Source organism: Gymnoscopelus braueri (genome assembly GCF_963280865.1).
Source record: "Gymnoscopelus braueri genome assembly, chromosome: 2".
In the NCBI taxonomy this organism is placed as follows: domain Eukaryota; kingdom Metazoa; phylum Chordata; class Actinopteri; order Myctophiformes; family Myctophidae; genus Gymnoscopelus; species Gymnoscopelus braueri.
In genome coordinates this window covers 39469760-39482651 of record NC_137604.1, presented here as the reverse complement: position 1 = coordinate 39482651, position 12892 = coordinate 39469760, and the positions used below count along the sequence as shown (strand labels likewise).

The following is a 12892-nucleotide window of genomic DNA, read 5'->3' as shown; positions in this document are numbered from 1 at the left end:
GCACATGTCAAACCCATCAGCACATGGCGTGGCCCTGCATAACCATATGGCTGCTTTCCTCGCCTTTCAAATGTTTCTGCAAGTACTTGTCTCTCCCCCGACCACACGACACGTGAAGCTATATGAAGAGTGTTTCGTTCCAACGCGAGTCTTATATACTCCTTTTACTACTGACTTTGTCAGTAGAAAATCTCTGTTTTCCTTTCTCTCCGTTTCTCTATCTTTCGCCTATTCTCTACCCCCACCCCGGCTTTATCTCTCTTTTCTCCCTGCCTTCCTGTGCTCTCTCTCTCTCTCTCTCTCTCTCTCTCTCTCTCTCTCTCTCTCTCTCTCTCTCTCTCTCTCTCTCTCTCTCTCTCTCTCAGCTCAGTGCTACTATAGACAGTGCTTTAGGCATGCTGTGAGTGATGCCAGATGTGAGGTGTGGGATCAGACCGGGAATCAAACCCCAGATGCTCCCCTCCTGGGCTTCCTCCAATCCAATCCCCTCCCTTCCCATCCTCACGATCAAATAGCCCTGAACCGGAATACCTGTAATAGCTTTGACATTTTCACAATGCACCCTTCCACCAGCACCCATTGATTACTTATTATTGTCGAGTCGGTACAATTTCAGGGGTAATTTTCGGGACATCAGTGATGATGTGTACAAAAGCGTGTCCACCGGTGTTGCATTGTGGGAATGAGCTTAATGAAATCAGTGCTCCATTAAGTTAGTCACCAGTGAGCACTAATGGAAGTCCTCAGAGAGAGACTCACACTCAACCCACAGGCTCCCACAGGGGAACCGCAGAGCAATGACACAATCTACAGAATCATCTTTTCCCTTCCCTCTGTTGTGGCTGAAATGTCATGACGAGCGTTACTCGCGCAAAGAAGTGTTCGCGTGCACGTGCACACTGATTTGTCTCCTTGTGTGTGTGTGTGTGTGTGTGTGTCTGTCTGTCTGTCTGTCTGTCTGTCTGTCTGTCTGTCTGTCTGTGTGTGTGTGTGTGTGTGTGTGTGCGTGCGTACGTACGTACGTGCGTGCGTGCGTGCGTGCGTGCGTGCGTGCGTGCGTGCGTGCGTGCGTGCGTGCGTGCGTGCGTGCGTGCGTGCGTGCGTGCGTGCGTGCGTGCGTGCGTGCGTGCGTGCGTGTTGGACTGTGTGCAACATGTGATGTTCATCATCACTGCTTCTGCCTTGTTTTTATTTCTGGTGGTAGCGACAAATATGACGCACACACATCAAGTGCGCATTCTGTTCCTTTCTTTCTTTCTTTCTTTCTTTCTTAGTTTCTCTCTCTCTCTCTCTCTCTCTCTCTCTCTCTCTCTCTCTCTCTCTCTCTGTTATTAATCAAAATGTACACTGTGTGCTGCTGTTGTTGCAGGTTTTCTCACCATATGGTCCCTGGCCCCCCGGGGCCCCACGCCACAGGGATCCCACACCCCGCCATCGTCAATCCACAGGTCAAACACGAGCCGCAGCACGAAACTGACCTGATGAACATGTGAGTCCCCCAAACAGTGGCCCTGCTCTGTTATACATATACCTCCACAGGCACACACACACCTCCACATGCACACACATACCACCACAGACACACACCTCCACAGGCACACACATACCACCACAGACACACACCTCCACAGGCACACACATACCACCACAGACACACACATATACTGTACCTCCACAGATATATATACCGCCACAGATACATACATATGTATCTCCACAGACATGTACATATACCTGCCCCAGACACAGCACACACTTCCAGGTATTTGTGCGCCCAAGCACAGTAGCAGCAGTATGTCCCACCTTGGCAGGGCATCGCTGTACAAGCCCCCAGCCAGAGTTCCCTTGTTCAAGTTCTGTTGATGTGAGTAGATAAGCAGCACAGGGGCCATGCTGCAGCGATAAGAGGGCCCACGCTTCATTTAGCCTCAGGCATCACGACACACTTAGCCAGCTACCGATACAGGTTCTAGATTGGCCGCCCGCACTAGACTTCACAAATTCACCCCCTCCCCCCCCCCTGGAGTGGGGAAATGCTCTGAGTGCCTGGAAGTGGTTATCGCCAATATTTCCATTATGCATGGCCAGCCGTGTTCTGTTAGGTTGTGTTGGTATAAAAATGATTATTCAGAAGTAAGCTAGTGAAGAATAGGTCCGAACTCTGTGCATGAGTGTGTGTGGGTGAATGTTATGTGGAGACACTTGTCCCACACTTGTCCTACTGCCTCAGTCATCATCTACTGTAGTGCTGACAACTCATCATATAATTATATGAACATATCTCACAAATCCTAACCAAACTGAGTCTGCGCATGTTGCTGCATATGCATGTGTGCGTGTATGTGAGCAGTGCACATTTGGTCCTAAGCGATTGCCAATGTGTTGCGGAGGGAAACCGTTTGGTTGCCATTACTGGTGAAGTAATCTCTGTGCTTGAAAGCGTGCGACCGTACGTCCAACTGCACATGATTAAAGGACCGGGGCCGGGCTCCATGGCGTGGCAGCACCCCTCGCACGCAGTCTTGCCATTGGCTGAGAGCTACCAGACCCTTGCCGCTCCCCGCTGCCACCATAGCGCCACAACAGAAACCCCACCACCACTCACCTCCCCTCCCCGTTTTCCCGTTGCCTTTGTCCTCTACTCTGCCTTAGTGCTGTGGATAATTCTCTCTTGCACGTTATCCCTTAGACCACAAATTAGAATATAGTATCTTGCCACAAAACTCTTGCCTCTCAACAAGTAAGTCACGAGTCCATTCCTTTTGTAATTTATGACTTTGAAGATGTTTTGTTATCTTATTGATGGCACAAAAGTGCAGCAGCAACATGTGGTAAATAAATAAACAAAAAAAGAAAAGAAAAGAGCAACACATTTGTATTCTTTTCTGCCTGGTCTTTACCTCCATCCCGGTTGTGTTTTTTGGTATTATTGCTTCAACAGGAAACCCCAACATGAACAGAGAAAGGAGCAGGAGCCCAAGAGACCGCACATCAAGAAACCGCTCAACGCCTTCATGCTCTACATGAAAGAGATGCGTGCCAACGTGGTGGCAGAGTGCACGCTGAAGGAGAGCGCCGCCATCAACCAGATCCTCGGACGCAGGGTAGGCAGCGCATTGTCCTCCTTTATCCTCATAGTTTTTCACTGAATATGACGAAAGCATGGGGGGGGTGCTTCAGGCAGCCAGTTTACGGCAATATATGTATACAGTATGGATAGATTGATTGATAGAGAGATAGATAAAGATATGCACAAATGCAATTCAAATTGCATTACATATGGAAGAATAAGGAACAGAAAAATTCAAGGGAGAAAGAATATAAACAAGCATAAAAAGAATAAAGGTCAAAGTCTAGTAATTCCCAACTTCCTTCACACACAGTGGTATACAGTACCTCTTCAGGCTGGAGTAGATGTCTCAGTGCCAACTCGAGGGTTAAGGGTCATGTAGAAGCTGGTGCCCCCCATCTTTATTCGGGGCCACGTTAGAGTGATCATGTTTAAAGCACAACCACAGGGCATCATGATGGCCTATAGTCAGTCCGTGCTCAAAGACAAAGTCACAAAGTCATGGCTTTGTTGCATGTCACCCCCTCTCTCCATCCTCTCTCTGTCTCCATTGTCTAGTAATGATGCACTAATGCCTCGGAAATAGCTTGGGGGGACGCTGACCTCTTTGATCCCTACTTGAAGTAGATGGCCAAGAGGTCCCGGTCTTACAGAGATTTGTCACAAGACTTCAGTTGGTCTCAAAAATATCCCCCCCAAAAAATGCACATCTGTTCTATTACCATGGAGGTTCTTTGATGGACCGGCAATAATTATTGTCATAACTATCACCGTAGCGCTGTAACTCTCCTCTGTTACCAGTACAGTTACAGACTCAGCCTAGTAGTCTTACTGACGTTCAGTCAAATTGGCTTTAATAAAATATGCCTGGATAATGGCATGGTTGGAAATGACAAAATTTGTTCCTTTTGAGGATTGGGGGGAGAGAAGTGGAACCACAGAGCCCATGTTAAAAGCCTTAACGAACAGGGCTGGCGGCGGAGGCAGCCAGCCACAGCAAAGCCCCAGTTTCTGCGGCGTGCATAGGGTAATGGCTCGCTGACATAGGCTGTATAAAAAAGAGCAGCTAAATTGGAACCAGTGTTTTGATATGAAATCAGTTTCTTTTTCTTCTTGCTCTCCGACTCTTGTGCATGTTAATCTCTTCAGTGTGTTTGTCTCCCCTTGGTTTTTTCCCCCCTCTCACTTTTTATTGTAATTTTTTTTTAACACCGATCATTTGGAAGTCAAAAACGCACACGTCCTGTTGGAGGGGAACATGAAAGTGCATGCCAGTAATTGACTGTGTGCTGTTCTTGTCTCCTTTTTTTTCCCTAATCTCCCTTGTACTGAAAACAGTGGCACGCTTTATCTCGGGAAGAGCAAGCTAAGTATTACGAGTTAGCCCGCAAGGAAAGGCAGCTCCACATGCAACTCTACCCCGGCTGGTCCGCCCGAGACAATTATGTAAGTACCAATAGAGCAGACTGGCAGTGTGAAAGAGAGCTGTGTATGTGTTGATCTCATATTGCTTGATCTCTTTGTCTGCTATTGTTGGCATTTGTGTATGTGTTCTGTTTATGTATTTCTTTGTTTGTGTGCGTGTGCGTGCGTGTGTGCGTGTGCCTCTTTGTCTGTTAGTGTATGTGTGTGAATTTATGTCGGTCAAATTATTTCTTTGTCTGCACGCCTCGTTCTTAAAATGGCCGAACAATAGTTCCAATACTAATTCATGCTAGCCCGCTCTGTGCTAATGGCCCCCGTGTTGGAGGCTCCTTTGTCTCAGCTTAATGTGTAATTCATTGCACACATTTTCTCTGCCCATGTTATCATCTCCACCATAATGGAGCGTAGCACCATGCCACATTATTGGTGCAGGAGTAAAAGAGAAAAGTGCCCAGTAATGCTTATGCTAGTCTTTGATGTGCTGTAATATCAGTTTGGAGCTTTTAGACAAAATGTGAGATTGATCCATAGTGTCAGAAAATTACCATGGCAGAATCACACATGCAACCACATTTGTTTAGTTTGATTTAAAAATCTATACAAACACAATTCTGTGAGTGTTGTGCATGGCCATGTGTGTCTATGTTTATTATTGCATTTGCGTGTGTGTGAGGCAGTGTATGTGTTCATGCCTGTAACTCTTTGAGAGCAAACAAATGGAACCAAATAGACTCTCACGGGTCATGCTCTGGATTTCACAGTGTACAGTGTATGGGAAGGTGGGTAGAGACCGTCTGGTAATCAGAGGATCACCAGTTCACCCCCCTTCCCCGGTCCGCCCATTATATGTGTCGACCTCTAACGGCTAACCCGACTGAATGCTCATCATGACCATCTGAGCAGCAATCAGTTGGGTGAAGCTGAAACTGAATATCCAATAAAGGTCTACATAGCTGAGTGTGTGTGTGTGTGTGTGTTTGTGTGTGTGAGGCGTGTGTAAGAAACTGTGAATGCCTGCTATTTTTACCAAAAAGGGTGTGGCTCCAGCACTCACGTTCACTCCACCACCACCCACGTGCTTTGCGGTGTTTATCTGCCTCCCCTCGGACAGCCAGCAGCATCTCTCCCTCCTTCTACCTCCGACCAATCTGCTGCCAACGCACCGGGAGGAGGGGGCTTCACCAACACCCCTAATGAAGATTTATGTTATTACGCTTATTTATATTTTCTTTTCATTTTGACGGACTGTAGGAAGAGTTCAGGGGATACTTTGTCATACAATGAATAATGAAAATAGCCGATCTACAAGCTCACGACGCATTGCAGATTCTTTTAGCTATTTTCACTATTTTGGAAAATCTAGAAAAAATGTTTAAAAAAATAGGGATGCCAGGTCGAAAGTGGTTAACTTTGATCACACAAGTATACAAACATGCAGGCCAACTTCAAAAGACAGTGGTGCGTCATATACATAACCCTGTCTGCACTCTGCTCCCCCATGCTCTCTCTCTCTCTCTCTCACATCCTCTCCCTCATCCTCTCCTTTCTTTCTCCTTGTTCTGTCTCCCCCACTCTTCTCTCCTTCACCCACTCTCCCTGGTCTCCCATCTCATCTCCCTTCTCCTTCTCCACTCTCTTTTCCTCTCCCCGTCTGCCACAGTGGTGGAAGGCAGATTAGGCCATGAATAAGTGGATTATCAGACTTTGCAGTGGGAAACCAACGTGCTTCTCATATTTGACTAGAGCGACTGTTAGCGGCGCTATCTATACCTATAGTCTCCCCCCCAGGGATTTAACATAAGCTATAAAATCCATACACACTTCTCTTTAAACACACACCACCACCACCAGTGAGGAGGAAAATATTATGCCCGTCATTGCCAGAGTGTTGTAATACTGTTGAGAGTGTGTTTTTTTTAAATTGATCTTCTTATTAATGTTTGCTGTGAAGAGAACGTAAAGCTTGGCACGGCATCGGTTGGGTGGTAGTTAACGTTTCTTTGTAGAACATAAAAGTGTGGTAATAATAATGCAGTGGTGAAATTATATACAAAAGAAAAAAACTTGTGAAAGAGAAGCACTTTTTTCTTTTTTTCAAATTTGTGCAGTAGGTGAAATTTTATACGGGGAATGGGTTTTGTACAGCTATCAGGAGTATTGGTATAGTTGCACAAGCTCTTTGACAACATAATTACTAAAGTGGTTGCCGATGGCACCTATCTTGAGCACCTAAATATCATAGTACTAACATGCACACGCACACACAGGTTTGCGGATACATTTTTAGACATATAAAGTATCCCAAGATGTTTTTGAAGAGGTCAGAACCTCTGGGTTGGTACACCTCCCTCCTCTCTGCGTGACGATTGGCTGCTGGGTCGGAGTTTGGAGGATGCCAGTTGGCTGCCTGTTCGGGGGATGAGTGAACATGGCAAAACAAGCAGCAGGAACTATGAGAGTGGTCTAGTGAGGGTGAGTGCTGGAGCCACACTTTAAGCGTTCCCCTGGTTATTTTGTAGGGAAAGAAGAAGAAACGGAAGAGGGAGAAGATCCAGGAGCCGGCTGCAGGTAACCGCACCTCCTCCTATCTCTCTTCCTTTCACATTCACTCTCTTTCTCTTTCTCTTTTTTGAGGTGATTGCCGTCATCAGCGCTCACTGGCTTCTCTTTTGTTTGTTGATATATTCCCCCTAACACACGCCTGCGATGAAAAAGGCTTATCCCAATCAAATCTCTCATTAACTTCACTGTAGACTGACACGCTAACGACAAAAAACAGGCATGCTTCACTTCTGATAAGATCACATGTGCACATAAAACACACGCACGCACACACACACACGCACGCACACACACACGCACGCACGCACGCACGCACGCACGCACGCACGCACGCACGCACGCACTCACACACACACACACACACACACACACACACACACACACACACACACACACACACACACACACACACACACACACACACACACACACACACACACACACACACACATACATACGCCAAATTGACTCAATAGCCTTAGTCCTCCTAGCAGATTGTCTACATTGGCTACAGTCACCATTGTCACTCAACACCCTTCCTCAAACCTTCCATCCATTTGTATAGTACTTCCTCATCTCATCATATCCCTCTCGGTCAACACATTACACCTACTTTAGGATTAGTCTGTCCGTCTTACTTGGCTACCTGTCTGTTCTGGGGCTTTGCACTCTATTTGCCCGCCTGCCATAACACAGTGTATCTTTCTGCTGACCCTACCATTTTAGCCCCCTCTCTCTCAATACCGCAGACTGTAATCCATTCTGTGTATAAGTCCTAATATATAAGTTCAGACATAAGAATACTTGACATCAGTAATAAATAACGTAGTTGCAATGCTTAGGTCAAAAGGACGGGCTTAAGTTGCTGTGCCGTCCTGACTCGACAAAGTGTTAAAGATGTAATCTTCTGCAGGTACAGGCCAGAGAATGAAAACGGCGTACATCTGAGAAAAATGGTAAGACAAACCCCCCTCCCCCTCTGTCCACTCTGTCCCCACCACTCCTCCTGCTCAACTCTGTCCCTGTCTGGTGCTGTTCAATCTATGTCAAGTCTCTTTTTTAAACTGGTAAACACTGAGTGGAGAGTGTGCACTCACAGACTAATCCTAAAAGCAGGTCCACCCTAACCTCGCCATAGCCATTGTGTGACCTGTGTCCAAGGCTGTGTGAAGAGGGATTGTGCTTTGTGTGTGTTTGTCTGCTCAAAGGGGCCCAACACAGTGTGTGTGTGTGTGTGTGTGTGTGTGTGTGTGTGTGTGTGTGTGTGTGTGTGTGTGTGTGTGTGTGTGTGTGTGTGTGTGTGTGTGTGTGTGTGTGTGTGTGTGTGTGTGTGTGTGTGTGTGTGTGTGTGTGTGTGTGCGTGCGCACGCACTACAGTAGTTTCAGCAAACCATGTGCATGGAAATTGCTCATGAAACATTTCTTGCTACAGTAGCTCCTTTTGGTGTAGGTGGAGACCTGGTCCAGCATAGATCTCAACCCCATAGGGATGGACTATGTAAGGACAAGCCATGCGCCAAGAATGCAAAATGTGGAGGCTGAGTGCTTATTAGATACGGTAGAAACTTTTGGTAGTATCTTCATCAACTTCAGAGAGTAAGCTTTATTGTCACATCACAGGTGTACAGGTGTAAAGAAGTGGGTGAACTGAAGTATTTTTTTTCCGTTCAAGCTCCATTTGTATTTTTCAGGAAAGGGAAGAAGAATAGAGAATATTAGAGATAGAAGGAAGAGCAAGTTAAAACAAAGATAGAAATGGGGCAAATCAAATGTTCCTTATTCTGTATGAGTAGAGTGAAAAACGTTGTGTGTAATTTAGTAATAGAGCAGCAATAGCTGAGCTGAGCTCCAAAATTTCCTATGCACTTGTGCAAATGGCAAATAAAGTCTATTCTATTCTATTCTTATAATAGAACAGTAACAGATATAGGACATAGGCCTTTGTGCAAATAGTAAGTCTCACATGCAGGTGAGATATAAAGGAAAGTAGTCCACATAATGGAAAGTAGTCTGCATAAGTAAAGTAATCCAACATAAAGGAAAGTAATCTAACGTAAAGGAAAGTACCAGTGTGGCATGCCAGTCTGGCGACAAGCAGTGTTCAGGGCTTGTTCAACAGTCTAGTGACAGCCAAATGGAAACTGTTCAGAAATCTGGTGGTATGACTCTTGATGCAGCGGTAGAGCTAGTCTGGCCGTGGTCGTAGTAGCGGTGTAAACAGATGATGATTGTCCTGGATGATACGCCGAGCTTTTACTACACACTGCTTCTCGTATATATGCTGGAGGGAGGGGAACTCGCCTCCCACAATACGCTGGGCCGTCTGCACCACCCTCTGTAGGGCTTTCCAGGCAGTTCTAATACCAGGAGGTGACGCAGTCTGACGTTCTCGATGGAGCTGTTGTAGAACAGCTTGAGGATGCGGAGGCCCATTCTGAACTTCTTCAGACGACATATCCAGTACAGCTGCTGCAGAGCGTTTTTCTGCCACATGTGTGTGTGCCCCAGTTGAGGTCCTCCTTACTGTGTATGCTGAGGAACTTGAACTTGAACCTTTCCACTGCTGTGCTGTCGATGAAGATAGGGGCTGTGATCTGACCTTTGTCCCCACTAGGCAGACTCGTCGTCGTTGAGAACCCAGCCAATCAATAATCAGTAATGGGCACCCTCTGGCCAATCAGAATAGAGTATTTTCCGTATAAATATACTGTATATATGATGTCTCTTGCCAGCAAGTAAACAGAAAGCAGCACTCTCCGTTAGCAGTGAGTTTGTTCTTTAAGGCTTAGAAAGTTAATGAGATGCTGGAACTGTAATGACATTTCACAGTATTGTTATTATGAAGGAGTCTACACCTTCATAATATTAAAGGCACCTTCTGGTCTCATTTACGAATTACAAGTGACACATTATGATCAATATGCACACTGTTATATGATAGGAAGTCAGGTGTCACTGGAGCTCAAACTCTAAATGTGGGACCAGCCCTCTTTCTCTTGTGCGTCTTCACGTTGCTCTCTTTCAATCTGTCTTTCTCTCTCACTTTGTCATTCTCCAGCTTTCTCTCAGTCCCTTTCTCTCCCTCCTCGGATGCCTCTCTCTCATTCGCTGTGTCTCTGACTCTGAGGGGAGTCCGCTAGCATCCTGTTATTCCGCTCCTCGCTTCCGTTAAAAGCTGGTACAAAGCCTGGCAGATGTGACAAATCTTGTGGTATTATGAGAAAATCAAACCACCAACCCCACGGACAAAGGCTCTCTGCCTGATCGATTCCTGACCCAGCATCTGTCTCTCTTTCTCTCTCACTTTCTCTCTCTCTCTCTCTCTCTCTCTCTCTCTCTCTCTCTCTCTCTCTCTCTCTCTCTCTCTCTCTCTCTCCTCGTAACCCTTCCTCCAATCAAACCGCCTTTCTTTCTCCCTCTCTGTCCCTCTCGTTTGTGCTTTCTCTTTTTTTCTGCCCATAAAGCCGGTTTATCAAATGCGTTAAAGAGAGAGAGGAAGAGCCCTAAAAAGCACTTTATCTGTGATCCAATAATTAGCGGAGCCTCGCCGCGCCAGCGACGGATGGACACCCAGCCTGATTCTCAGTGACAGCCTTAAAGCTAATATGCATAATACCAAGAAGGATCCTGCCACCACCTCCCCTTACCCACCTACCCCCACCCCACAGCCTGCAATTTATGCAGATCCCCCCCCAAAAGAGCTGGATTGAGGTTTCCTCAGTTTAGACACACAAAACATTCACATTTTGTTTAAAAGAGGCTTATTTTTTCATAAATTGCCCCTCGTCTCTAAACACATCTTGTCCAGCATGTTATTATGCGAGTTGATTTATTGACATTGATTGTAAAAAAAAATAAGTTTAATTAATTCAAAACGATTATCTTTTACTATACTGTTTGTATTTGGGAGGATTGTTGCCCCTACATCCATCCATAGCGAAGATTTGTCGGCATAATAAACTAGAGCAAAAGTAGTTGTGGAGCTGAGCTGTATGTTTTCATGGCTTCTTGTCGATTCTCTTTGTTGTCGGGGTCATGTCAAACAACTGAGGCACCCCGACACACAGCTGGCCTGTGCCACAGTCTGACAGATCTGCTCTGATGAGAGATTGAGACACGCTTTCCATCTCCTCCTCGCCTCCCTACATCAACTCCATAAAACCCTTCTTACTCACACACCACCACCTCCATACACCTCCCCTCAGCCCCCCTCTGCCTTACTTGGCTTGTGTATTCAGACAATATTCTTAAAATAAGATATCTGACATTAAAGCAAGAGAAAGTGATTTAACTCCAGTCCCGAGGTTCCAGAGTACAGCTGGGTTTCATTGTTGTAATTGTTGTAATTTTAGACCTCGATTGCCAGGTGAATATAACTGACTGTAAAGCGTTTGCATCCAGAACAGGATGTGAGAATGTAGAAGGTTAGAGGAGGAAAACCCTAACCTTCTGCATCATGTACGAGTCAGTGCTCTATTTACAAAGTATCTTCTGGCATGAAGGTACAACACATGGCTTACAAATGAAGTTATGAGTCATCTCAAGATGGTTAGAAATGAATACATTCTTGACTGTAGAGTCACCCATGTTCTCAACATGACGGACCGATACATTTCAGGTTAGAAGTTTTTCTTCCAAAGGGACACAATGTGAAGCAACCTCTTCATTTCTTCTCTCTTTTCATACCCGTTTCTCCTTTTGTTTTTCTTCCCTCCCTGGCTGTTGGGTCTTTTGTCTGGACTAAGCCCTCTGATTCACAGCCCTTTTGAGATGGTTATCTGACCAGGGACACACACATACACACCCACACACACACACACGCACCCTCCAGGCTTTCTGATTTTCTTTTTTCCAGCTGCTGTACACTTCTCACACAGGGGTACAGACGTCCCGATAAACAAAGGTGGCTTGTTAATCTGGCTGGCGTGAGCCACGGGATTAGCAAACACTCATAAAACGAAAACTCAGTGTGTGTGCGTGTGTGTGTACACGTGCATGTGACTCATCTTGCACCAATTCTTATGAACCTAGCCTTTTGTTGGTGTTTGAAACCGGATTCCACAATAACAGTGGTTTAAGTTGAACTTGCCCATGTGACCCTAGTTTTCATCTCTGCTGTTCCTATACTCACCCTCATAACCACTCCACCCCCCCACACCCCCCCTCCACGCACGCACGCACACACACGCGCACGCTCCCCCCCAAACACACACACACACACACACACACACACACACACACACACACACACACACACACACACACACACACACACACACACATACTTGCTCTATCCAAATTCAATATCCCTCTATATCTTTGCTCGTATTATTTTACAACTGGGCCCTACAATGTCTTTTAAGCAGTAAGGTTTGGTGGCACCCTTTGATGTGTGTGTGCATACGGTTCAGCCAACCGCTGTGTGAATGGAGTGTTACCGTTCAGTAAGGATAATTTCTGAATATCCTGCTGCCTCCACCACACCATGAAAGACAGCGCTTGTTCTCTCTCTCTTTCTCTCTTTCTCTCTCTCTCTCTCTCTCTCTCTCTCTCTCTCTCTCTCCTCTCTCTCGCTCTCTCATTCTCTCTCTCCATTTCCCCTCCCTCTCTCCGTTCCTCTGCCTGCCCTGTCGCGGCTCCCTCTGATGTGTGCAGGCAAGAAGTCAGCTGTCAGGACATTGATGAGCGAGGGAGGGAGGGAGGGAGGGAGGAGAGCGAGAGGGAAGGAAGGAGTGTAAGGATGAAGAGAAAGTCCCTTCAGCTTTTTTTTAAATCAAGCACCCTCTGCCCCTACAGTACATTGCCCTCCCCTGTCTGTCTGTCTGTCTGTCTGTC

General features: G+C 46.2%; 1 protein-coding gene across 1 annotated transcript in view; it reads left to right on the top strand.

Annotated features, from left to right (window-relative positions):
• The window catches only part of lef1 (lymphoid enhancer-binding factor 1), a 62461-nt gene that overhangs the window by 37385 nt on the left and 12184 nt on the right, over positions 1-12892 (top strand). The window contains exons 6-10 of the mRNA XM_080454120.1: positions 1370-1489; positions 2933-3104; positions 4409-4516; positions 7015-7063; positions 7971-8013. Coding sequence (XP_080310246.1) covers positions 1370-1489; positions 2933-3104; positions 4409-4516; positions 7015-7063; positions 7971-8005 — 484 coding nt within the window. The 3' untranslated portion in view covers positions 8006-8013. The remainder of the gene's footprint in view (positions 1-1369; positions 1490-2932; positions 3105-4408; positions 4517-7014; positions 7064-7970; positions 8014-12892) is intronic.